This window comes from Dermacentor andersoni, chromosome 4 (genome assembly GCF_023375885.2).
Source record: "Dermacentor andersoni chromosome 4, qqDerAnde1_hic_scaffold, whole genome shotgun sequence".
NCBI classification, from domain to species: Eukaryota; Metazoa; Arthropoda; class Arachnida; order Ixodida; family Ixodidae; genus Dermacentor; species Dermacentor andersoni.
Window position 1 is genome coordinate 111,005,685 of NC_092817.1, and position 24,986 is coordinate 111,030,670.

The 24,986-nt window shown below is 48.1% G+C and overlaps 1 protein-coding gene across 1 annotated transcript in view; it reads right to left on the reverse strand.

Annotated features, from left to right (window-relative positions):
• Positions 1-24,986, reverse strand: part of LOC126537466 (uncharacterized) — a 119,474-nt gene that overhangs the window by 65,347 nt on the left and 29,141 nt on the right. Inside the window, exons 2-3 of the mRNA XM_055074276.2 lie at positions 18,294-18,585; positions 16,827-17,148 (exon numbers count right to left, since the gene is read on the reverse strand). Of these exons, the coding sequence (XP_054930251.1) occupies positions 16,827-17,148; positions 18,294-18,585 (614 nt within the window). The remainder of the gene's footprint in view (positions 1-16,826; positions 17,149-18,293; positions 18,586-24,986) is intronic.

Sequence of the window (24,986 nt, forward strand, 5' to 3'; positions counted from 1 at the left end):
TAACGAGACTCGCTGTATTAGTTAATAATTATTATTACATTATTACGTTATTATTATTACGCTGTATTACGTTATTACGAGACTCACTCTTAAGATTGCTCCTAGTTACACAATGTTAGCTAAGGCTTCGCGAAAATGTTTATTGTTTGTTTATTCGCCTATAGATACGGCGGACATCCATAAAATGCTGACTTTTGAAGTTAATTTTTCTCTTACAATACTGATCCAGGTGGAAGTTACCTGCGTAAAATCTCATTTCACTCAATGAACACAATTTTCGATATCGCGTTAGGACAACGCGATCAGGACGTTTTCGTGCTTCCGTTTGCGGCTCGCCTGTGACGCAGGACAACGTGTTTCGTGACCACTTTCCTCAGCTGTTGGCGGCGAACGTTGGCAGTGGAAGTTGGCAGAAAGCTTACCCCAGGCGCATAACACAAATATTTCTGCGGCGACGCATCACAACGACATCGCATTTATTCTTACCAACTGTTTTATTATCGCCCGCCTCGTGAAACTTCAACTGAAGAAAAAAAAAATTAAATTTAAGGTTTAAGAGGAAGCTTTAGCTCGGGTGCTCCTATCTAAATACATGTAAAAGGAGAATTCGTTTTTCTCGACAACCACAGCACCAAATTTGACGGGATTTGTTGCATTTAAAAGAAAAACTTAAAATCTAGTGACTGTTGGTTTCGAATTTTCGATTTAGGTCGTCAATTTTTTATTAAAAATTGGCAAAAATTGCAAATTTTCAGAAAACGAAACTGTAAAGTTTACAACTCTTTAACTCAGCAAGAATAGGTGATACCGCAATTCTGTGAATTGTACCTAATAGCACATGTAAAGCGGACAAATTTGACATCTTATACATGAATCTCAAAAAATTTATTAATATGTAATTACAACTTTTGCAGAACCCTCGTAAACAACGTAACAAACTCACGTAAGATGTAAAATGACATATGAAATTTGTCCGCTTTGAATGATGTAATGGATGCCGTTTACAAAACCGCGATATCTGTTCTTGATGCAGAGCTATTAGTTTGTAAACTTCGTGCTTCTATTTTTTTCAAACTGCTGAAATTTTGTAAATCTCTTTAACAAAATTCAAGCCCTAAATCAAAATTCCGCTTCCAACAGTCACTAGAATTTACCTTTCTCTCTCAAAAGCAACAAATTTCATTAAAATCGGTCCAGGGGTTATCTCAGAAAAACGTTTTTGCGTTTTTACATGTATTTGAATAGGCCGCGTAGGAGTTGGGCCCGAGCTAAAGCTTCCTCTTAACGCTCCCAAACTGCACAGTAGTCAATGATAAACTTTGAGCACCCGAGGTTCCCGTAAAGTGCGTCCGAAGGACAAAGCACAAGCGTTTTCTGCGTTGCTCCCTACATGCGGGGGGACACGGCAGGGGGAATCGAACCTCGAACCTAGCCGCAGAACCATCATGGCTGGTGCATCGCGAATCCGTCACAGAACTAAGCTAAAGAGTGGAACCGACGTCGCTCGCGTATACGTTTCGACGGGCGGGGCAACGAAACAAGCGCGTTGAGAGCGACGTGCGACCACTTGGCCTTTTTACACAAGAGCAGCGACGTGAGAGAACTCGGGGAAGTACGATTGTCCGAAGCCTGAATATCCAACGAGATGAACTGTCCGATGGGTCACGTGATCGGCGAGACGAAATGTCTGCGGCGAGACGGAATGTCCAGCACAAGTGAATGTCCAACGAGACGGAATTACCAACGATACTGAACGTCCAACCGAGACGGAATGTCCACTAATGGGCATTCCGTCTCGCTGTACGTCCAGACTGCAAGCGCACTACGTACGCGTCACCCTCTGCAGGCCGAGTTCGCTGTCCCGTTACCTAGTTTTCGTGCCGTACGTTCTCAGCCACTCTTGCGGGAGCGGCAAGCACACCTTTCTTTCTAAAACATTTCTCAATGAACAATTAACCAGCTTCCGAATCCGTGTTCCTATAGCGAGAGGTATTAAGATCACTGTGGAAGTAGAACCGCAGATGTCATATATATATATATATATATATATATATATATATATATATATATATATATATATATATATATATATATATATATATATATAATGTTTTAACCAGACACAACAAGCGCGATAACGAAAGCAACTGCCGCCGAGCGACCAGCTGGTAACGCTGCGCTACCTGTCTGAGGCGGCACGAACTTATCGGCGTTTTCCGATCACGCACAGCGCGCAGTCGCGCAGTGCGCGCCGGAAATCGCTCGCTCTTTCGCCAGGGTTGGGAGTGAGCAGCGAAGCCGCAGACCCATTATTTCCCAACATTTAATCAATCAATTGATAGATGGATAGGCTGCGCCCGCTCGATCCGCGCCGCTAGCATGACTCCAAAGCGATGAAGAGGTTCGGCCGCGGGTATTCGTTACCAGAAAGAGCCAGTGCCGAGTAGTTACGGCATTTTGGCCTCGCTTCAGTTACTCCTTATTATCGTGTTGGCATTACTGAAAGCTGGGCTTGTTGGTAGCCGGCACTGTGAAACACAGTTACAGCGTCAAATTAACAGGGACTATATAAAGCCACTTGATGCACCGTCCTCTGCATTTCGTTTTTACGTATTCGATCGCCTCCCTTGGAGATACGCACACGCTGACGTAACAGCATGGTGTCGCAAAGAGCGTGGTAGGAACGATTCGGCATCACGTACGTCACGACATGGCGTGTCTCCCATCGTGCACCCTCAAAAAAAAAAAAAGATAGTGTGTGGTAAGTGGGACACCCTGTGTATAGATGGTGCGGCAGTGAATCAAAGCATAGTGGTGGTCCAGCCAGTTTAGGATTTCGAGAAATTTTTGATCAGGAAAAATGGCTTTTTGGAACAGTTTCGAGCAGCGAAAAATTTTCTGTTTGGAACACTTGGAATAGTACAGCATAAATCTGTAGCCATTTGGCGAAGCTTGCTATTACTGTGCAATCAATAAGTGCTGCTCAACAGTGACGCAAGACGCTAATCCAACAGCGACCAATTAAAGGGACCCTGGAACGATTTTGACGATTTTCTACAAACGTACTGGGTCGTTAGAGTATGTCCTTCTGATCATTAATTGACACATCTAAGTGCTCCGCGTAAAGCGTGTAATTTACTATGTTTCAAAAGTGCACATCGCTACCGATCGCAGCACGCTGCTCGGCGGAATTTTAAGCCGCCCCTACCCAAATGACGAAAACCACCCATACAACGTCAGTGGCTCGTGCTATCCGATTGGCTCACCAGGGCGCGTGATCGCTAATTTTTCCAAGTTTATGGTAAACAAATGATGTTCGTAATAGTTGGAATGTTAGTTAATTTGTTTTTATGAAAAGAAAGTAACATAAAGAGAATGCACAAGAACAATTTTTCAGTACACTTAAGCACTTCCGGCACACAGCAAGTGTCGTCTGCTTGTGTTACAACGTGCTCCGCCTTTGACGAGAGCTCCGCCGTCAGTGTCGGTCTGTCTTTTCGCGAGCGCTATGATTCGACTTTGTTGCGTTGTGGACTGCAAACGCAGCGACTGGCAATATGTCAAGCTGCGACATCGTGTTCCTCTGCAAGCCAGTAGACGAGCGGACTGGCTGCAGCGCATCGGACTGCCGCTATCCGATTGGCGCCAGGACTTGCGCGATTGCGGCCGCCACTTTACACCGGAAGATTACTAACGCAATAGCGTTTCGCGAGTCCGGTATTAGGGTAAACGCAAGCAAAAAGGGGACAGGGCCTGGCCGTGTCCCCTTGCGTGTCGTTTCATGTGATGAACAGAAGCGCAAATGTGAATGGTCTGCACGGTGCAGCCACCTGGTGTCAGAGCTCAAACAGACACAGTAGCAGTAACAAACTGTACTCTTCTTTGCTGCTGTTGTAAATGTTTCACAGGAATGAAATCGTTAACACGTTGTTTTTGTAAATCTTTAAAATGTTTTACACTTGGTTAAAGCAATATTAGCTCTTTATTTGGCTGGTTAAGTTATGCGCCAACGGGTGGCTGGACCGCGGAGACCGATCAGGCAGCTCACGTACGTCTACGCTAAGGTTCTTTCATCAGCTTGAGTTTATGCTTCCATGGTTCCGTCGAAACGTTCAGCTAGTGTGTGATTACCGGAATACCAGACACGTTCGGCGCTACGACAGAATGCTCGTAACGCACGCTGCTTCGATAGCTCTCTTGGGGTGGACGGCCAAGCGGCTAGCGGATAGGTTTCGCGCGGGTGGGGGCGAGCTACAAAACAACCGGAAGTGGACGATGTGACGTCGCATCGTGACGCAGAACCAGTGAAGGCGGAGCTTAGCCCCGATCACTCGGCGAACGAGTTGAGGAAAAGCATGGCTAGGGAGGAGGGTAACTTGTAATCGCTTGTAGCTCCATTAGTACGTAACGCTTCACCTAAATTGTGGTGCGGATGTTCTACTTAAGCTGTACCCTACGCGTCTGCAAAATTTGTCCGAATCGTTCCAGGGGCCCTTTAAGCTTGCTTTCCCACGGACGGCATACCGTGCACGTTATGTTGCAAACAACTTTATTAGGGTAGGCAAGGAACTTAAATTTGTAAACAATTACATTAAGTTTTGTAGGCTAACGAGAACAAAGATATGGGCCTGGGCGCAAAGAGAGACAAAATTAGAAATGAGCTAGAACAATATGCGGCTTCAGGCACAAGAGAAAAAAAATGTGATGGCAAATGTCTTACGTGCATTTTAAATGACAGATGTGATTCGATATGCTTTACCGCACTAGATAAAATGTGTGTTACACCCAATAACAATGCTAGGAGCTCGACAAGAGACTATGCGTCTATGAATGGCGCTATAAGATGAGATGCCTCCGTATGGTGTGTCTCAAAAATCGCGATGGCGGTGGAGTACAACGTTCGCACCATCCCGTACAACTAGCTTTTGTTGTGAAGCGGTTTGTCCGCTTCTCGTGTGTCCTGTGGCCTCTGCGAATATACACGAGTCGATTCGGCGTAAAATTGTAACTTTGGTCGCCGATACCCGACCGACCTTTCGAAGCACTACCGATTAGGCCTAGCGGCCAAGGCAGTGTGCCAGGGCGAAAATTGACCGGTGTGACCAGCAAGCTTTCCACAAGCCGTCGCGGAAAGCTTGCCGCTAACATGTTCGTATGAGTGGCTAACCGGACATCGGTTCTGATCAGATCATGCATATGTGTTTTTGACAACCGTCAAAGCCGGCAACTACTGCAATCGCGCATATGGAAGTTTGCAGACTGACAGAAATTTCCGAACTGCACGCGCAAACGCGTCAATCTGCATGCATGAGCACGCGCATTCGGTACGATCTGCGTGCCTTCCAGTGGCTAATCACTCCTACATCTTCTCACATAGATGCTGCTTTCATTGCTGTTCCCTTTGTGGGCGTCGGGTATCGGAATTGCTTCGATTGGAGTTGATGACTCGGACTATCATCATTATCATCAGCCTATTTTATGTCCAGTGCAGGACGAAGGCCTCTCCCTGCAATCTCCAATTACCGCTGTCCTGCGCCAACCGATTCCAACTAGCACGCGCAAATTTCCTAATTTCGTCGCACCACCTATTCTTCTGCAGTCTTCCACTGCGCTTCCCTTCTCTTGGTACCCATTCTGTCACCCTAATGGTCCAACGGTTATCTAATCTGACTCGGACTATACCTTGTACCAAGACAGGCGTGCCTCATAATCAAGTTGTGATTTTGCCACGTATCCAGAATTAAATTTTGTTTTGTCTCGAAACCAAATGAACGCCGTGGTAAGGCTGCGTGCAATGCATCGACCTCAGCTAAGTATTTCATGAAATATACAAAAAATAAGAGTAGTAGATAGTCGAGTCGCGAACTGAATTATTTGAATGTTTAGAAATCCATTTGTATAGTTGAGTACAGTCAACGTCCGATTTCTCGAACTCCCTAGGGGCCGCGAAAACGTCCGAAAAATCGGGCATGCAGTCTTAAAAAACGAATGCGTGCCTTTTGCTGCCCCCAAGGGCTCAAATTGCCACAGGCACATCCGTAATAGCACTGAAGGCCTGCCAAGTGGATCCGCCTTGTGAACTCCACGGCTAGAATTTGTAAATTGCAATATGGGCCATACGGCAATTAGCTAAAAACATAATTAGCGTATTTTAATTAGTCGATTACGCATTTCAAATCATTGAGCAAGTAATGTCCGCCTCTTCGAGTAGATCAGCTCATGAACTAGAATTGTGCCACCTCCCACAAGCAACCTTTAAAACTGTTAAAAAGTGTTCGCTGAAACACCCGGTATATACCTCAGAAGCTCCACGAAATCGTCATCTATAGCGCGGGCTACATGGAGCGAATTGTCACGGCGAACGCGGCGCGGCGAGCAGGGGCGCGGCGGCAAGACGTCGAAGATGCGCTGCATAGCAATACATGAGGCGAACAGCGGGCGGACGCCGCCGCGAGTTCGCCGTGTTGGCGCCAGTGTTATCAGACTTAGCATACGCGTTGTGGTAAACGATGAAACAAATATAAGCGCTTTTTAAAGTGGCATATACCGCTTTTATAACTGAAAAATACACCAACACTAGCGCAGACACCAACGTGGTTGCAGAAGACGAGAAAAGGCCCGCGCGCGAAAGACCAGCATGCCTAGCGACCGGAACTGGCGCCTCCCGATTGGCTGTCGTCCGCCGCTGCGCGCTCGACGCTTCCGGCGGCCCGACGAAAATATTTGGACAGGCAGGTCGGCGGCGGCCGTCAAATTTTTGGACGCCGGCCGTCGGGCGTTCGCCGCCCAAGGAAGTTCGTCGCTCGGACGCCGGTTATTCGCTCCATGTATTCCGGGCTATAATGCTAGAGAATATCCCATAACAATTCTCTGTCTACGTTGACGTAGGCTCCTTTAATATCTAGAAATATGCTATCTATAAAGGTATATTCTGAGCTACTGAAATCTACATGCACTGAGTTACTATGAACATATTATCCTCTAAGAGTATGCCCGGTCTGAACCCATCCTGTACTTCCCCCAGGACATCATTTTTCTCCACCCACTTCAACAGTTCTAATTTTATGGCTTGCTTGTCATTCTATACATCACCGACGTTACTGCACCTGGTCTGTAACGATTCGTCTTGTCCTTATCGCCTTTGTCTTTGCAGGTGAGGCTCACCTTGCTTTCGCGCCATCCAATCAGAATTTTCTTCGTTCTAATCACCTGCACAGTATGACATCAGTCAACAGTGCCTTGCTCTTTGGACCGAGGTTCTTGATTAACAGTGGAGGGATTTTATCAAGTTCTGCGGCCGAGTTATTATAGGGGCATTTTTTCCCGCTTTCTTGCACTAAAGGTTTTCTATGCAAAATTTTGGTCTGTCAAATTTGGTGCAAATTTGGTGCAAATTTTGGTCTGTTGCTGGATCTGTTTGAGTCTGAAATACGCTTTCTTTTTTGCCGAAGTTATCCCTGATAACTTGCGTGATGTACCGCAGCGCATCGTCTCCTTCGAAGATGGTACAGTCTTCGGCCATTATAGCCATTTGCAAATTTTTTGTTGGAGCTCCGGGTTGTTAAGAACGGCCCGCTGACGTGAAAGTTTTGCCAGCCGGTTGCGACAGCGGGCGTCAACTTTTCTTGGAACGCCACCGGTACGCTCTAGCCTCGTCGCCGTTGTGACTAAACGCGTTCGGCGGACCAACCATTGTTACCGAACCCACAAACGCCGACCTGTTCTGCTATGAGCGGGGGAGTTGCCGCAGGAACGTCTACGAAGGCCCCTTCCCATGCGACGTCCAAGACGCAAGACAATGGGCACCCGGCCGTGCTGCAGGGGTCAGCTCGGGGAATAAAAGGCACCTTTCCTGACACATGCCCCGAGTTCTACGAAGTCCGACTGACGTCGCCTCCGGTACGTGAACCTCGCGCAAGGAAGTGTGTGTGTGAGTGTGTGTGTGTAAACCGCCCCGCAGAGAGGCGACTTGTTTACGATGACTGGACTAACGTTTCCGTCACCTTGGGATCGAGGGGGGACCGAGTGTTTATAAACCGCTGTTGTGCGGCGGCTCAGTGCACTCTCTCAAGCAGTCATGTTAGACTGATGTACTTTTCTCAAGCAGTCATGTTAGACTGAGGCACTTTCACTCGCAGTCATGTTAGACTGATGCACTTTCTTAAGCAGTCCTGTTAGACTGATGTACTTTCTCAAGCAGTCATGCTAGACTGATGTAGATACTGTAAATCAACCCATATTCCTCGTTCTCGATGAGAAGCAGTCCTTCCCTTCATCAACGTCTTCAGCGTGGATAAGTTGGACGACGGCATGGGCCAGCTACCTTCTAATTCATGCCCGACCCCCTTGACAACTGATTACGAGCGGTGGGGTTGAGCCCCCAATCCTAACAGGGTGCACTTACACGGTTCCCGAATCTTTACTGGTGCGCCGTTGTCTTTGCGCGAGTGTTTTGCATCCAACGGTCAGTTGTGCATTGAATTTCCTCTAGCACGAGCTCGTATGCGGCCCCGTGCGAGAGAAGGGTGTAGAGAAGCGCCGCGATGACGACAGCAGCGCAGGTGCTTTTTGTGCCTGCAAGCCTTCAAAGTGTCGCGCGGTGTCACGCTGCGACAGTGCTGCGGCAAGAAGTGCGCGCGTTCTGGAAAGACGCCAGCCTGCAAGCGACCCCAGAAAGGCCGCGCGCGCAATACGAACGCGTGCGTCACAACAGGAGGCCAAGGAGACGTCCTACCCGAGGGGGGGGGCGCGTCTGTATACACTGCGCTCGTAAATCGTGAACGTGTCGCAACTTGCGGCCGTTGTCACTGAATGGCTTCGTGGCAGCCCTGATATTAGTGTACTGCAGCGCAACTATGAGAAATAACGTCCTCGGCGGTAACGTTTGTGGGCGGACGTTCGCAAAAGCACACACGCGGCTGGCGGCCTTGCACGCAGTTCTGGATATTAAACTATGGCATCCATTACGTCCACGAAGTTGTACGTCAGGCGAGAGTTTGCGCGGCAGATAAAAGCGGTTATATATAGGGTTTAGGTGCAGACATCTCTAGCCGCTAATATATATATATATATATATATATATATATATATATATATATATATATATATATATATATATATATATATATATATATATATATATATATATAAACGAGAAGAAAGGAGATTAACCGAGGGGCCCGATTTTTATGAGTCATATCATAAGAAGCCAACAAACATTGACACCAAGGACAACATAGGGGAAATTACTTGTGCTTAATAAATGAAATAAAGAAACGATAAACTAATGCAAATTGAAGAGCATGAAAAACCAACTTGCCGCAGGTGGGAACCGAACCCACAACCTTCGCATTTCGCGTGCGATGCTCTACCAATTGAGCTACAGCGGCGCCGTTTCCCCATCCACTTTCTTTGGGTATTTATGTGCCCTAGTAGAACCCTGGGAATGTTAGCCAGCGCCGCCACTCACAGACCTTGGCGGCGGACGTGGAACGTCCTTTTTGCCGCAGACGTCACGAGAACGTGACCTTTTTGGGTGAAGGCAACTGGTCAATAAACCCACACATGCTACCTGAAGGCATCAATGTTGCCGGATTCGAGACCCTCGTTATGTAATAAACGAGAAGAAAGGGGATTAACCGAGGGGCCCGATTTTTATTAGCCATATCATAAGAAGCCAACAAACATTGACACTAAGGACAACATAGGGGAAATTACTTGTGCTTAATGAATGAAATAACGATAAACTAATGCAAATTGAAGTGCATGAAAAAACAACTTGCCGCAGGTGGGAACCGAACCCACAACCTTCGCATTATATATATATATATATATATATCCCAGCTAACTTGGACCAAGATTTTAAAAACACCCAGGAGCTCTAGAGAAATCGTACCGACTGCATAGTAGCTGTAGTCGTATATACTTACGGCCAACACTTTTGTCATCAAGGAGTACACTACTTAATGAATTACTTTTAATTAGTGAACTTTGTAATTATTGCTTGAATCGCAAACATATCAATTACAAAGTTGTAGTGCACCTTGAATAGCCTCTGAATCAAGCATTTATTTCGTGCTGAAGTGGTCCTGGTTGTTTTTTCCAAGAAAAAACAAAAGCCCGCGAAATACGCGAGATACGAAATAGATGCGCACTGGCACGCCGCTACTCAAACGCCTACAAGCAACCATTGAAAGATATGTGGCTGCATTCTGTTATCGCCGCATCGTACAACGCTCCGTAACGCTTATCAATGCGTCAGCGGCGTGTTCTCTTGATGCCGCGACCATCACATAGCGTGAAGCCCTGTATCGAGCTGCCGCCGCTAATAAAGCCGTGTTTCCGTGGATATTCGCTTGGGAGCGCTTGAGTAGCGGCGCGCGAGCGCCTATGTATTTCGCATTTTGGATGTTTGGAGTGATTTTGTTTTTTCTCGGAAAAACCAACGAGGCAAAGCTGATCACTAAGCAAATGCTTGATTCGGAGGTTATTTGAGGTGCCCTACAACACTATAATTGATACGCTTGCGATTCAAGCAATAATTACAAGGTTTACCAATTAAAAGTTACTAATTAAGTAATACTTCGTGATGAAAGAATGCTGGCCGTAAGTACACAGGACCACGGCTACTATGCAGTCGGTACGATTTCTCTAGAGCTCTTGGGTATTCTTAAAATCGTGGTCCAAGTTAGCTGGGACACCATACATACATACATACATATATATATATATATATATATATATATATATATATATATTTGTATATATATCGAGTCGGAATGAGAAAATGGAACGATGCTAACAATGATTGGTTTGGTACATTAGTTAGACGCACGCGATAAGGCAACACGTGCATTCACTTCTCAAACCACCGTATCAGTGACTTTCCCCCCAAGAGCCTTGGCAGTCCATCCAGTCTGCCGCGCTCAGGAACTCCCTCGGCGGGGAAACGCGTGCGCGCGGCGTCAGCGACGCACCTTGCGCCTCCGCACGAGCGCGTCGCGCTCGCTGTTGTTTACGCCGCTACGCGTCAGCTGTCCGCAATCGGCTTCACGGTCTCGGCCACGCCGGCGCGCGTGCACCCGGTGAAAAAAAAAAAAAAAAACACACCGCGACGGGGTGCGAGGCGCGCTGCCCGTGAAAGGACGCAGAACAGCAGCAACGGCGGCGGCAGCGATGATTCAAGGGCGCCAACGCAGCCGCCACCTCCGCCGCTGCCGCTCGCGTGAACTGCGTCACGCGTCGCCTACGCAGCCGCCGCTCACCCCCGGCCGGCGGGGCGCAACGAGCGCCGCTACTCGCGGCTTCGTCGTCGGCACCGCACGCCGCGTCCGGTAGTTCGACGCAATCGAACACGCGAGTCGACACCTCCCGACTGCGGAAGGACGTGTGACGTGCCTCGCAGACAGGCGGAGAGAAGAGGCGCGCGTGTGCCGCTTTTGTCGCTCACAGCTAGCTGGTCGCCGCGACGCATGCAGCGTTAAAGTCTCTACATACTTAAGACATTCGTAAAGGGAAAACGAGACATCCACCGAATCGTAGCAATCGCTACGATTCGTACGGGTTCCTCGAAAGAAAAGCCTCGCAGTCGAAGAAAAGTTCGCCCTGGTCCGGGACTCGAACCCGGGACCACCGCTTTTGCGGGGCAACCGCTCTACCATGTGAGCTAACCAGACGGCTAGCAGGTGGCAGAGCGAAGTCCAATTTGTCAACAACTCGGAAGCAAAGGCAACAGGTCGACGTAATAGTTCTGCGGAAACCCGCATGTGGAGAGAAGTAATTAATAAAGAAAAAAATGAGACATCCACTTGAATTTTGTGTTAAGTTCGACTTCGCCCGGCCATCTGCTAGCCGCCTCGTTAGCTCAGATGGTAGAGCGGCTGCCCCGGATAGGCGGTGGTCCCGGGCTCGAGTCCGAGACCAGGACGAATTTTTCTTCAACTGCGAGGCTTTCCTTTCGAGGAATCCGTACGGGTTTCTTTTGTAGGAACTGCTGCGATTGGGTGGGTGTCCCATTTTCCCTTTGTTAATTACTTCTCTCCACCTTACGGGCTTCCGCCATACCATTCGGTCATACAGCGCAAAGATTTAAAAGCTTCTACCAATGGCAGCGAGCTTTACGTTTGGACGGCGTACATTTGCTTCGATAATGCAACTGCGAAATGGCGCGCTCAATAGGACGGCAAGAATACCCACCTAAGCATTTCATTTATTTAATTAGTTATTCTACGTATGAGCAGACGCTCTTAGCTCTTCCATGCGTCCATACATTGGAGTGCAATAGTCGAGCGGCACCACAGGATCGCGGGAGCGTGCACTATTTACGAGCATGAAGCGAACGGCATGTCTAATGGCGGGAAGCGGGGAATGTCAACGCAGCTGAGGAACAGTTCCTTTGAGCCGTTTCGAAGCCGCTGTGGGAGAGACTGACCCCGTCGTCGGGCTGTTTACTGAGGCGCCTGCAAGAGAACCTTGGTTGCTCCAAACCACTGTAATGTGCATTAAGAAGGGTAGTATAGTCAGTACCAATCTATATTTGCACGCCGGCCACAATTGGCCCCTATAGGCCACCACAACTTCATCCGTGTGTTTACGATGCGGGTTCTTCCGATGGGCTGCTCACAATAACCTTACTGGGAGAGTAAAATACGGGCGTGAAGTCCACCAAATTCGAGTCTTGTTTGCTCGTGCATCAAAAGTTCTCGACTGAAACATGTTTCGTTAATGTGCAACTATGTGCAGGTTACGGTTTGTGCCGACCTCCGTGTGAGTATGTAGCTCTGCATAGGAGAACGAGCACAGACTGCATTTGCCTCATCCTTGGCAACTTCCGGTCTGCTTTCAGCTAATCCCGATATTCACGCGATTTCGTACATACGACAACCTTCAGACTTGTATTCGAGCTGCCTTGCAGATGTCAACTCAGTATACATGTCTTCAGTATGCACAATTTACGAAGGGGCTAGCCCGCTACTCCACGGCTATCATTATCGAACGACTATCATTATTGTTCAGTATGCGGCGCGAACGCCCCCACCTCCCTCTGTGTCAGAAGTAATTCGATAATTTCAGCATATGCAGGCTAGCTAAGTCCCCATCGCCTCAGCGCAAGCCTCAGAATTTAGAGGGCATACGTTCGATCAGACTTGTAGAACTTCATGCATTCGTTATTTAGGGAGCAGTTAACCACTGTTACGGTGATGATCTAGCCTCATGCGCATGCGTAGTAGTTCTGTCATCTCTGGCCTTTGATCGTTGGACACTCCTTTCAATCCTTGCGCCGCAATAAATTTTCATTTGTCGGCGAGGAATAGCCTTTTCCAACTCGTTCTTGTCTCATATTCGAGCTGTTTATGCGAATTATCGGTAGCGATTTCACGACCACATGCATTCATAGCCATACTTCCAGTATACCAGGCCTATCCTGTTCCAGTTCTCGTATTTTTTTTTTCTCCAGTTCGTTCCAGACGCCACCATATACCAAGATGTGAACCGCCTAACCCACTAACAAGCGCTATTAAACATAAAAACCATCGCCTGCAAAACGAAGGAAGGCACAAAAGTGGGCTTCTCCCAACAAAGACTCCTACCGTGGAAAAGCCAGCTTTCAGGTTCTCTGCAAGATACGCGCAGACACGTTTCAAACAGCGTCAGCATTCTTGTTTGAGTTCGATCCCCGCTGGCGGTGGTGGACAAAGATTTGCAATTTCCTTTTTTTTTTAGGGTGAAGAATAAAGTGAGGAGGCGGCCTGACGGAAGACAAGATAACGCGACGAAGACGGCGTGCCCGAGTGGACTGGATGGACAGATCAATCTGAGTTTCGCGTTCTTAACTGCGCTCGATGTAAAATACCCTGCAGTCTACATGACACGTCGCGTCTTCGTAAGCGGATTCAGCGCTTCGCTCAATTTTGCCGTAAACATTGGTGCATTTCGCAAAGCCGTCTCTCGTACAATGCGTGAAGTCGGCGAGCGATTATTACACCTCTCTAACGAGTACTCAGACGCGACATCGGGCACTTTCGGTTGAAGGATAACCTAACGCCGAGGTTATAGGTCAAACGAACCTCAGTCGTCAGTCGTGTTGTACGAGAGGATCGCAGATGCGTCGGCTGTCACTCGCTAAGACCTTGCCGATTCCGCTACATTGGACAATTGGGCGCCAGCGACCTTCTAGCTCGACTTGGGAGCAGCGACCCAACAGGGCGCCGCCGTCTCTGACGTTCTAGCTCTGAGCAACCGAACAAGAAGTCGCACTGCGCGTCAGCCGAGCCTATACGATGACGACTGTTGTCCCCGAAGTAACGACGATATCTTGTTACTTTAGCTGATATTAGAGCGCAGCTCTTTGGCGTCCGTTCCTGGGTTTCGCGTCGTCGTCGGCGTTGTCGTCGGCCTCGTAACCAGCTCCGCCCCCTTTTCATCCCCCCAGCGCTAGCAGCGACCGACTGATACCGCTGGATGCCGCTGACGCCGCTAGAGAGTCAAGATAACGTGACTGCATAGAACACCGTCGCCGCCATGCAGAAAGAGGAGGAAAGGGTCCCCCCCCCCTGTTCTTGTGTGGCGGATAGGGTGCTCTTCAGTTGCCGACGCGCCGGTTATTTCACGTAGGCCCCGGCACGTCGACGAATACGTGACCACCTTCCCACGGCTAGACCTGGTTCTTAGCGCTGCGGAAGCGAGGGTATCATATTGTTTGTGTCGGCATCGGCGGCGTTGTCCCTGAAACCAACTCCGCAGCTGGGGTTGACTCACTATCGGCGTCAGCGGCATCAGTCAGTCGCTGCTATCTCTTCCCTCCTCCCTTTATCGTGTTGTCCGCTTGCTGCGCGCGCTTCTGCCTCCATCATTTGCCGCTGGGTGTACACGCCGCCCCCCTCCCCCCTCTTCCTGCGAGTCTCCGGTTGTCAAAGCGCCGGCTCGAACTTAATTCCTTTCTTCGCTCCTCCTCCAATGCAACCCCTGTGCGGTGGCAATCAGAGAGCCAGATCGGTGGCGGCGGATGTGTATATGTGCACCGCCCGAGCCGAAATTGCCGCTGCCGTTCGCCCTGTGCGGTGGCAATCAGAGAGCCAGATCGGTGGCGGCGGATCTGTATATGTGCACCGCCCGAGCCGAAATTGCCGCTGCCGTTCGCCACTGCGAAATTATCTTGCTGGTAGTAGCTGCCTACTTCGCCCCTACCGCACTCACGAAAGACGTCGTGCACTTCCTGCAACTCGCATTAACCGTCCATCGATCCACACCGATGTTAGTAGTGGGGGACTTTAATGTTGACATAAAGACAAACAGCAATTTCCTAACACTTATGCGGGAGAACATCCCGTTCCTCTCGCTCGTAACGCGTCCCACGGCTGTGACAACCTCGCGAGGCACTTGTATAGATCTCGTCTTTGAGAATCAAGCATTGGTGTACCAAGTCGAACATATATCAGTCTATTTCTCCGACCACAAAGCTTCCTTCATGACTGTCAAGAACTGTTAGTGGAGTCTTTGTTAAAGGAATACGTGTGAAAAAAAAAAAAAATTCTGTGATAGCGCATACATGTGTTGCTCGATTTCTTTGCCTCAATCTATCGAAAAGGTGAAACAGCTTATTTGCTGCGCTCAAATTTCGCATTAGGAAGTAACGTAATCGTCGGTAATTTTTTTGGTTTAGCATCAGACGTGTTTTCTTACCCTTTCCGGTTTTTGCTTTTACAATTAGATGGGCTTTTGGTATGCAGATTTGTAATTGTCAATGGGTGGCCGCTCCGTTATGCCGCAAACATGTCACTTTGTGGAGCGACAGAGCGAAACTAGAATGAGGCGAACAAGCGCTACTGCAAGCTCCAATGCGTTTACTGAAATGAACGTACGCGCACGCTTAAATACAGGAAGTGGACAGATTCGTGGCTGATTCGCAAAATCTGCAGGAAAGAAAATGAAAAAGAGACAGAAATAAAAAGGAAAAGAATGCAATAAGCGAAATCGCAGTAACGAGATCACAGCTCATGCGGCGTACGCTATAAATTCGTGTCATTACGCCTCGTGACTCCCAACAATTGTTGCTTCCCTGCTGGCAATGAGCATCGACCTCGCTTCGATCGTGCTTTGTCAAATGAAGAACAACGGAGCGGCCACTACTCCGCTCCTTCACCTTGTAGCACCCACGCTGCTGGGGAAACACCGCTTCCGAGTCCGTAACTAGCACCGAAATCGTTATAGAGAGCAATCACGCAACGTGAGATACGCCATATTGCCATATACTGACCGCTTCCACTGTGCTGCTGGCGCGAATGATGATTAACGCGTAGCCCTTCACAGCGCCGACTGTACAACAATATTGCGGCCTCTGTGGCATCAGTGCATACCCCCTATGACGACACACACTAGACCCCTTTCTTAATTAGCAAGTGCACTTCTCCGCACTGCACGTTTACCCTTGCCCAACTATTGGCGGCAACAGTCGTGGTGCAAACGAAGCCGAAGTGCTATAGCTGCACACATATAGAAGGGAACGACACATGCTGAGGGGCATGCTCTCGCACGTGGTTCCAACACGACATTCACGGCTACGTTTTCCACGTCACGTAAAACAAATTGTGTTCGCACAGGCCACCACTGGATTGGCAAAACGCGCCGCGGTAGCCCAGTGGCTATCACGTTGCGCTGCTGAACTCGAGGTCGCGAGTTCGATCCCTGCCCCGGCGGCCGCATCTCGATGGAAAGGCGGAATGCAAAAAAGCGCCCGTGCACCGTGCACTGGGTGCACGTTAAAGAACGACAAACTGATTCCCGAAGAAAAAAGAAAAAAAGCACACAGTAAAAAACGGTCAACGCACCGTAGTCGAGCAATAGCCGGACGACGTCCAGCTTCCCGAAGGTGGCTGCCTCGTGCAGGGCGGTGCCGTTGTCCGTCCGGCAGTTGACGGGGAAGCCCCGGTCGAGCAGGAGGCGCACCACCTGCCGGTGGCCGTTCCGCGCCGCCAGGTGGAGGGGCGAGTGGTGCGCCGCGGCGAGCCGCTGCAGCGAGTGCGCCTGCGCGCTCACCAGCAGTGCCACGCTGTCCAGCCGACCATACTGGGCGGCCAGGTCCAGGGGGCTCTCGCCGCGCACGTTGCGGAGCCCGGGCTCGGCACCGTGCGCCAGCAGCAGGGCCACCACCTGAGACACCGGGGGGCGAGAGCTTGTCAGGTCGCGCGAGCGTTCGAATGGGGTGTCCTCATTTTCGTTGATTTCGAGGTTAGACATTACTTACTAAAGGATAAAATGGAGGCCGAGCCTTCCATTATTTGAATCCCAAGCGAGACAACCAGCACCGGTACGTCACTGCGAGGTCACGGATTTCGAGGAATATTTTTCGTGGAGGAGCTCTTGAGGCAAAGTAAATGTTTTCGAAGCTAACCAACTTCCGTCTTTCGTTCCTTTAGAATGCACTGCAGCCCATCTTAGACAAAATCAACTAGGCCGGCCCAGACGGCGTCATGTTATGTGACGTCAATGGCGAGCCGGTGCCAGAATTTGAAGGCGGCGTCGCAACCACTCTTTAATTCTTACGTGTTTTACGACTTTGACACGTGCCAAAGAAGAGGCGCTTGACACGCGTACGGCCCATGGGTAATTTTTACGGCATCATAAACAAAGAACCACACTTCTTGGGGAAGGGAGAGGGGGTTATACAATTATGGAGTTAACTGCAAAAATTACTAAAGGGAAATGTGACGCTAATGGTTTACGGGAGCTGCGACCACGCCGGTTCTGCCAGCGTGGGAACGATGGGCACGATACATGAATTTGCCTAGCATTCGTCCTTCTGGTTTCCAACGAATCCGCGTCTTCGTAAATTGAACGTATTCAACAACACGCGTACTGCGCTGTAAGTGCACGCAACAATTCGCACTTAGTACGCATGTCCGCAGAAATTTATTGTCCCTTTGCCTTCAGAGCAACGTGGGCGCTTAGAAATTTAGGCCAATGAAGGCAGACAAAGCGCAATAAATATAACGCCAAAAGAACGTCTGAAGCCGCAAGCACGCTGAATAGACAAATACATACACTGCATGATGGACACGTTGGGACAAACACTACACAACATTCCCATAGTAGCCGACGATCGCCGCGCTACAGACGAAGCTCTGGCACTGCGATCGATTTCGCATGCGAGACTTCACGGCTGCGGCGTGGCCTCCGAGATGCCGTTGCGATCTCGGAGGCCACGGTTATCGCGGGGTAGGATGGCGCGGGAACGCGCCATCTTAGACTGCGCCAGCGCGTGCCCCTTTATAAACAGAACGGTGCAGGGCGCGTACCTGCGCGTGGCCGTACTGGGCGGCGAAGTGCAGCGCCGTCTCGCGCTCCTGGTTGACGTGGTTGGCGTCGGCCAGCGAGGGACCCCTCTCGAGCAGCAGCCGCACCACGTCCGTGTTGCCCGTCCAGGCGGCCAGGTGCAGGGGCGTGCAGCCCCGGCCGTCCACCGCGTTCGCCGACGCCTCGTGGTCCAGCAGCAGGGCGACGATCTCGCGGTGCCCGTTGAGCGCCGAGTGGTGGAGCGACGTGTAGCCGCTCGGGTCGTGCGCGTTGGTCCCGGGCCCGCGCCGAAGGCTGTGCAATGCGCGCGACGGAAGGAAGGGGGTGAAAAAAAAATTAAATAAAACTTTATTCCCCCGACAAGACACTGGGGAAGCTTGCGAGCGCTAAGGAGAGAGAAAAAAAAAAAAGCGGAGGTGTTTCACTTGAATAGCTTCGAGACGCCATTTAACTGACAACTTAATAATCAGATAATTTGAGAGTAGAGTGCAAAAAATTACCACTCCATTGCTACGTTACATAACTTTGCGATATTATACAACAGTGCTTTAGTACGATGCTAAGTGTTCTACCGCAGACAGCACGAGATAAGTGAGAAAGAAAAGACGGTACATAATAAGATTATAGGATATAACAGAATCGCCCTTGCATTATACAAACGTAACAACAACAACATCAAAGAAGAGTATTCTGCTACTCATGTTACGTATAGAAGAAAAAAAGAGGACGAACTATTGGTTTATAGCATTCCTTTTACACCGACAGCAAGAAGAGCAAAGTACGTGACAAAGAAGCTAAGGAACACGTAACGAGCGACGGAACGGAGAATGGTACGTGCGACGTTAAGACACGTGATAAGGATAGTATGGCGAGAGCAAACGGATGTAGGCGATAGTAACGCGATAGTTTTAAGGGCCTCCACGTCTCAGAAAATCCGCTCTCAGCGTCCGGCGTCCCAGAGAGTGGAAATTCCCGTGTATATTTAAATATACGTGTATATGCAACGCCTTGCTATATGGCATGCGGAATATGCGGGTTATAATGCCACACCATTCTATCACTAAAGCTGCTCATACCTTGTCTTGGCAAAGTTATTCCCCGGAATTTTGAGAATGACAGCCAACACACAAATGCCATGAAACAAAACACCGACAACGCATGCCTTTTATGTTAAATCTTCTCAGCCTGAAACATTAAAAGTGCGCAACAATAAAAGAAACCTGAAAATGATGTGATTTTTTGGTGCGGCTGTGCGTCTTCCGGATCCGCACACGCAAGAGGCCGCCTCTGTGCATAGCGTTCGCCGCCAGCGTTTCCCCGTGAACATTACGGTTACATACGCTTCAGTTACCGGGAAGCGTGAGAAGCAGTCGGGGATCTTTGAATGCTATCGCGTTTCACTCTTGAACGCGAAGCTTAAGAGGAAGCTTTAGCTCGGGCCCAACTCCGACGCGGCTTATATTCATATACATGTAAAACGCAGGATCGTTTTTCTGAGACCCTGGATCGTTTTTAATGAAATTTGTTGCATTTGAGAAAGAAGGGTAAATTCTAGTGACTGTTGGAGACGTAATTTCGATTTAGGGCCTGAATTTTGTTTCAAGAATTTTCAAAAATTCGAAAGCTCAAGAAAAATAGAAGCACGAAGTTTACACATTAATAGCTCTGCATCAAAAACATATATAACAGTTCTGCAAACGGCATCCATTATATCGTTCAAAGCGGACCAATTCGATATGTCTATATATATCTAATGTGAATTCGTTAAGTTGCGTACAAAGGTTCTGCGAAGGCTGTATTTCCATATCACTAAATTTCTGGAGAATCATGTGTAAAATATCAATTTTGTCCGCTTTAGAGGTACTATTAGATGCAATTAACATAATTGCGATATCGTTTTTCATTGTTGAGTTACAGAGCTGTAAACTTGATGATTCCGTTTTCTGAAAATTTGCGATTTTTGTCCACTTTTAATAAAACATTGACAACCTAGATAAAAAATTCGAAACCAACAGTCACTAGATGTTAAGTTTATCTTTTAAATGCGACAAACCTCGTCAAATCTGGTGCAGTGGTTGCCGAGAAAGACAAATTTTCCTTTTACATTTATTTAGATAGGAGCACCCGAGCTAAAGCTTCCTCTTAAGCGTCCCTTAAATTTTATTTTATCACGATAGCAATTATACGGACACTACCCGCATTTCTGGCATCGGCTTAGTCGTCGCCGTCGGCGTGAGGTTCCTTGTAAAGGGCGATAAAATCGTCGCCGCGCGCCGTATGTGTGAGTGAAAACGCGCGAGGATGAGCCGGCGAGCGCGGCTCAATCTCACGCGCCCAAGGGAGGGAAGCGCGGAAGAAGCACGACGTCTTCCGTCGCGTGCAAGATCCGCGGGGAGGGTAGGGAGGGGGGCCGTTCTACATTGGGACGTCCGGATGCCCTCGTACACGCGCCCGGGCAGCTGTATCTTGAAAGCCATCTGCGCCGGGGACTAAGTCCGTCGCCCGATGTCCTTCCGCGGCTTAATTCGCATTGGTGCGAGACGCAGCACGAAGCTTGTCAATTCATACGCTGATGCTACCCCGCTTCCTCACGCCAGCGTTAATGGCCCCGTGTAGCAAAAATACGGCGTCGGCGTACCGCGCCGGCGTCCAGCGTCGGACATCATTCCGGCAGAAACATTTCCCATCCACTCCACCCAGACCCTCCATGCGGCGCAAGGAAGTTACTGAACTGAATTTCTCAAGCTAGAATACGTAGAAAAATCGTAAGGTACGACTTACACACAACCTACGGACATGATAGCGTCGGATTGTAATTTGAGTATACGAGAAAACATAATTATGTTACGCGAAAAAAAAAAAACCCTTTTCCAGCGTTTCTACCATCCATAGACCGGCCGCTGCGTCGGCCAGTTGCGCGCGCCGGCGCGCGAGTATACTGGAGGCTACGGAGCGGCGCGTCCGGTTCCTTGCAACACCTCCAGATGGCGCTCGCCTCTACCGCATCGCGGCCCACGAAAAAGTCCGCGTTTCTACTAGAGAGCCCGCCTTTGTGCATGTTTTGCGAATGACAGCCACAAACAAATGTCATGAAATAAAACGCCAGCACCGCATGCCTTTTATGTTAAATCTTCTCAGACTGAAATATTAAAAGTGCGAAACAATAATAGAAGATATGCCCACGAAAGAGGCCACGTTTCTACTAGAAAGCCCGCCTTCGTGCACTGCGTTCGCCGCCAGCATTTACGGCAAACATTACGGTTACATACGCTGCAGTCGCCGGGAAGCGTGAGAAGCGGTCAGGGATCTTTGAATGCTATCTCGTTCCGCTCTTAAAGGCAAACCTTAAGCGTCGTGCAAATTTTTGACAGCGAGTTTCCGCGGTCATCGAGTGAGATGTCTTCATGTTGGTTTGTGCGCGCGTGATGCCATGCTTGTTAATTTAGTTAGCGTGCCTAAGCTTAGAAGTTCACACGGCCGATAAAACTAATATCCTTATTTCATTTCATGTAGCTATCCACTAATTTGCTATCGCAATCGATGCTTCATCTTTCGGGGCAAACTGCGACTTTTTTTTTTTTTTTGCAGTGATTGAAGCGCGGATAACCAGTGGCCCTTGCCCGACGTGGTAGTTCGGTGAGGCGTTGCACTGCTAAGCTCAAGGCCGGGTATTCAATCCCGGCAGCATCCGATGGGGCTGGAATGCAAAAATGCTCGTGTAACGCGAATTGGGTTCACGTTAAAAAATCCCAGTTGGTCGACATCAATCTATAGAGCCTGTTCAGAGAAGTCCGGCCGGGCATGTCCAGTGATCATTTTTAATCTTGATAAAAAAATATATTGTGTTGCTTGAGTGCAGAAAAAATACGACATAAGTCTGAGTTCTGCGGGAACAAAAAAAAAAAAATCTGCCTTCAAGAAAAAAATTTTGCCGAATCCTCATTTTGGCTAGTCTCAAGCAAAAAGTGTTATGCCTACGGCTCAAAAAATATTTAGTGATACAGTACGAGTCAATATTGCTCATCGATTGTAAATAATTATTACACAGTATCATCGCTCGACGGGGAGAAAAAAAATAGCGATAACGGAACACTGCCCTATATTGGCCAGAGTCCAAATTTTTTGTTTTGTTTTTTCCGTATGCTGATGAATGACGAAGAATGATGAAACATTTGGAACAAAGTCAATTCTTCACTCATGCTCAGCATGGTTTTAGATCAGATTACTCGTGTACGACGCAGCTCATAGAATTTAGCCATGATATTTTTTTATCATTTCACCTTGGGTTACAAACGGATTGTATTTTCTTACATTTCAAAAAAGCGTTTGATTTGGTACTTCATGACTTGCTACTATATAAACTGTCGTTACTTAACATGCCTACTTATAAACTGGCTTCAATGTTATCTGCAGGGACGTTAGCAACGTATGTCATAAACGGGTCCCAGTCCGATTATGTTGCTGTATCTTCGGGAGTGCCGCAGAGGTCCGTTCTAGGTACCCTGCTGTTTCTAGTGTATATTAACGACATTGTGGAAGATGTGACTTGTAAAATACGTTTATATGCAGATGATTGTGTTGTCTGCCGTGATGTAAACAATTATTCATATTCATTTCATTTGCAGAGAAACTTGTACCATATCCAACAATGGTGTTTGAAGTGGAAAGTGTACTTAAATCCAACGAAGTGTCAGATTATCTCCTTCACACGCAGGCATCATCCTTTCCTGACCGAATATGGATTAGGTTCTGTCCAACTACCAAGAGTATCCGATTACAAATACCTTGGCGTTTACTTTTCCTCCAACCTCACATGGCATAAGCACGTTGAGCATGTTTCATCTAAAGCTTGTGGAATCCTAAATTTTTCAAGACGAAATTTTAAAGCGGCACCGCTAAAAGTTAAAGAGCTCCTATATTAGAACGCTATCTAGTGAGGCGAGTCTAGCAGTGTTATTGGAGGAATTAGAGGGTAGTAAATGGTATATAATAGGGCTCAGTGAGGTTAGGAGGACAAAAGAAGCATATACAGTGCTAAAAAGCGGGCATGTACTGTGTTACCGGGGCTTAGCGGAGAGACGAGAACTAGGAGTCGGATTCCTGATTAATAAGGAAATAGCTGGTAACATACAGGAATTCTATAGCATTAACGAGAGGGTGGCATGTCTTGTTGTGAAACTTAATAAGAGGTACAAAATGAAGGTTGTACAGGTCTACGCTCCTACATCTAGTCATGATGACCAGGAAGTCGAAAGCTTTTATGAAGACGTAGAATCGGCGATGGGTAAAGTCAAAACAAAATACACTATACTGATGGGCGACTTCAATGCCAGGGTAGGCAAGAAGCAGGCTGGAGACAAGTCAGTGGGGGAATATGGCATAGGCTCTAGGAATAGCAGAGGAGAATTATTAGTAGAGTTTGCAGAACAGAATAATATGCGGATAATGAATACCTTTTTCCGCAAGCGGGTTAGTCGAAAGTGGACGTGGAGGAGCCCGAATGGTGCCTAGAAATGAAATCGACTTCATACTCTGCGCGAACCCTGGCATCATTCAAGATGTAGACGTGCTCGGCAAGGTACGCTGCAGTGACCACAGGATGGTAAGAACTCGAATTAGCCTAGACTTGAGGAGGGAACGAAAGAAACTGGTACACAAGAAGCCAATCAATGAGTTAGCGGTAAGAGGGAAACTAGAGGAATTCCGGATCAAACTACAGAACAGGTATTCGGCTTTAACTCAGGAAGAGGACCTTAGTGTTGAAGCAATGAACGACAATCTCATGGGCATCATTAAGGAGTGCGCAATAGAAGTCGGTGGTAACGCCGTTAGACAGGAAACCAGTAAGCTATCGCAGGAGACGAAAGATCTGATCAAGAAACGCCAATGTATGAAAGCCTCTAATCCTACAGCTAGAATAGAACTGGCAGAACTTTCTAAGTTAATCAACAAGCGTAAGACAGCGGACATCAGGAACTATAATATGGATAGAATTGAACAGGCTCTCAGGAACGGAGGAAGCCTAAAAACAGTGAAGAAGAAACTAGGAATAGGCAAGAATCGGATGTGTGCGTTAAGAGACAAAGCCGGCAATATCGTTACTAATATGGATGAGATAGTTCAAGTGGCTGAGGAGTTCTATAGAGATTTATACAGTACCAGTGGCACCCACGACGATAGTGGAAGAGAGAATAGCCTAGAGGAATTCGAAATCCCACAGGTAACGCCAGAAGAAGTAAAGAAAGCCTTAGGAGCTGTGCAAAGGGGGAAGGCAGCTGGGGAGGATCAGGTAACAGCAGATTTGTTGAAGGATGGTGGTCAGATTGTTCTAGAGAAACTGGCCACCCTGTATACGCAATGCCTCATAACCTCGAGCGTACCGGAATCTTGGAAGAACGCTAACATAATCCTAATCCATAAGAAAGGGGACGCCAAAGACTTGAAAAATTATAGACCGATCAGCTTACTGTCCGTTGCCTACAAAGTATTTACTAAGGTAATCGCAAATAGAATCAGGAACACCTTAGACTTCTGTCAACCAAAGGACCAGGCAGGATTCCGTAAAGGCTACTCAACAATAGACCATATTCACACTATCAATCAAGTGATAGAGAAATGTGCAGAATATAACCAACCCTTATATATAGCTTTCATTGATTACGAGAAAGCGTTTGATTCAGTCGAAACCTCAGTAG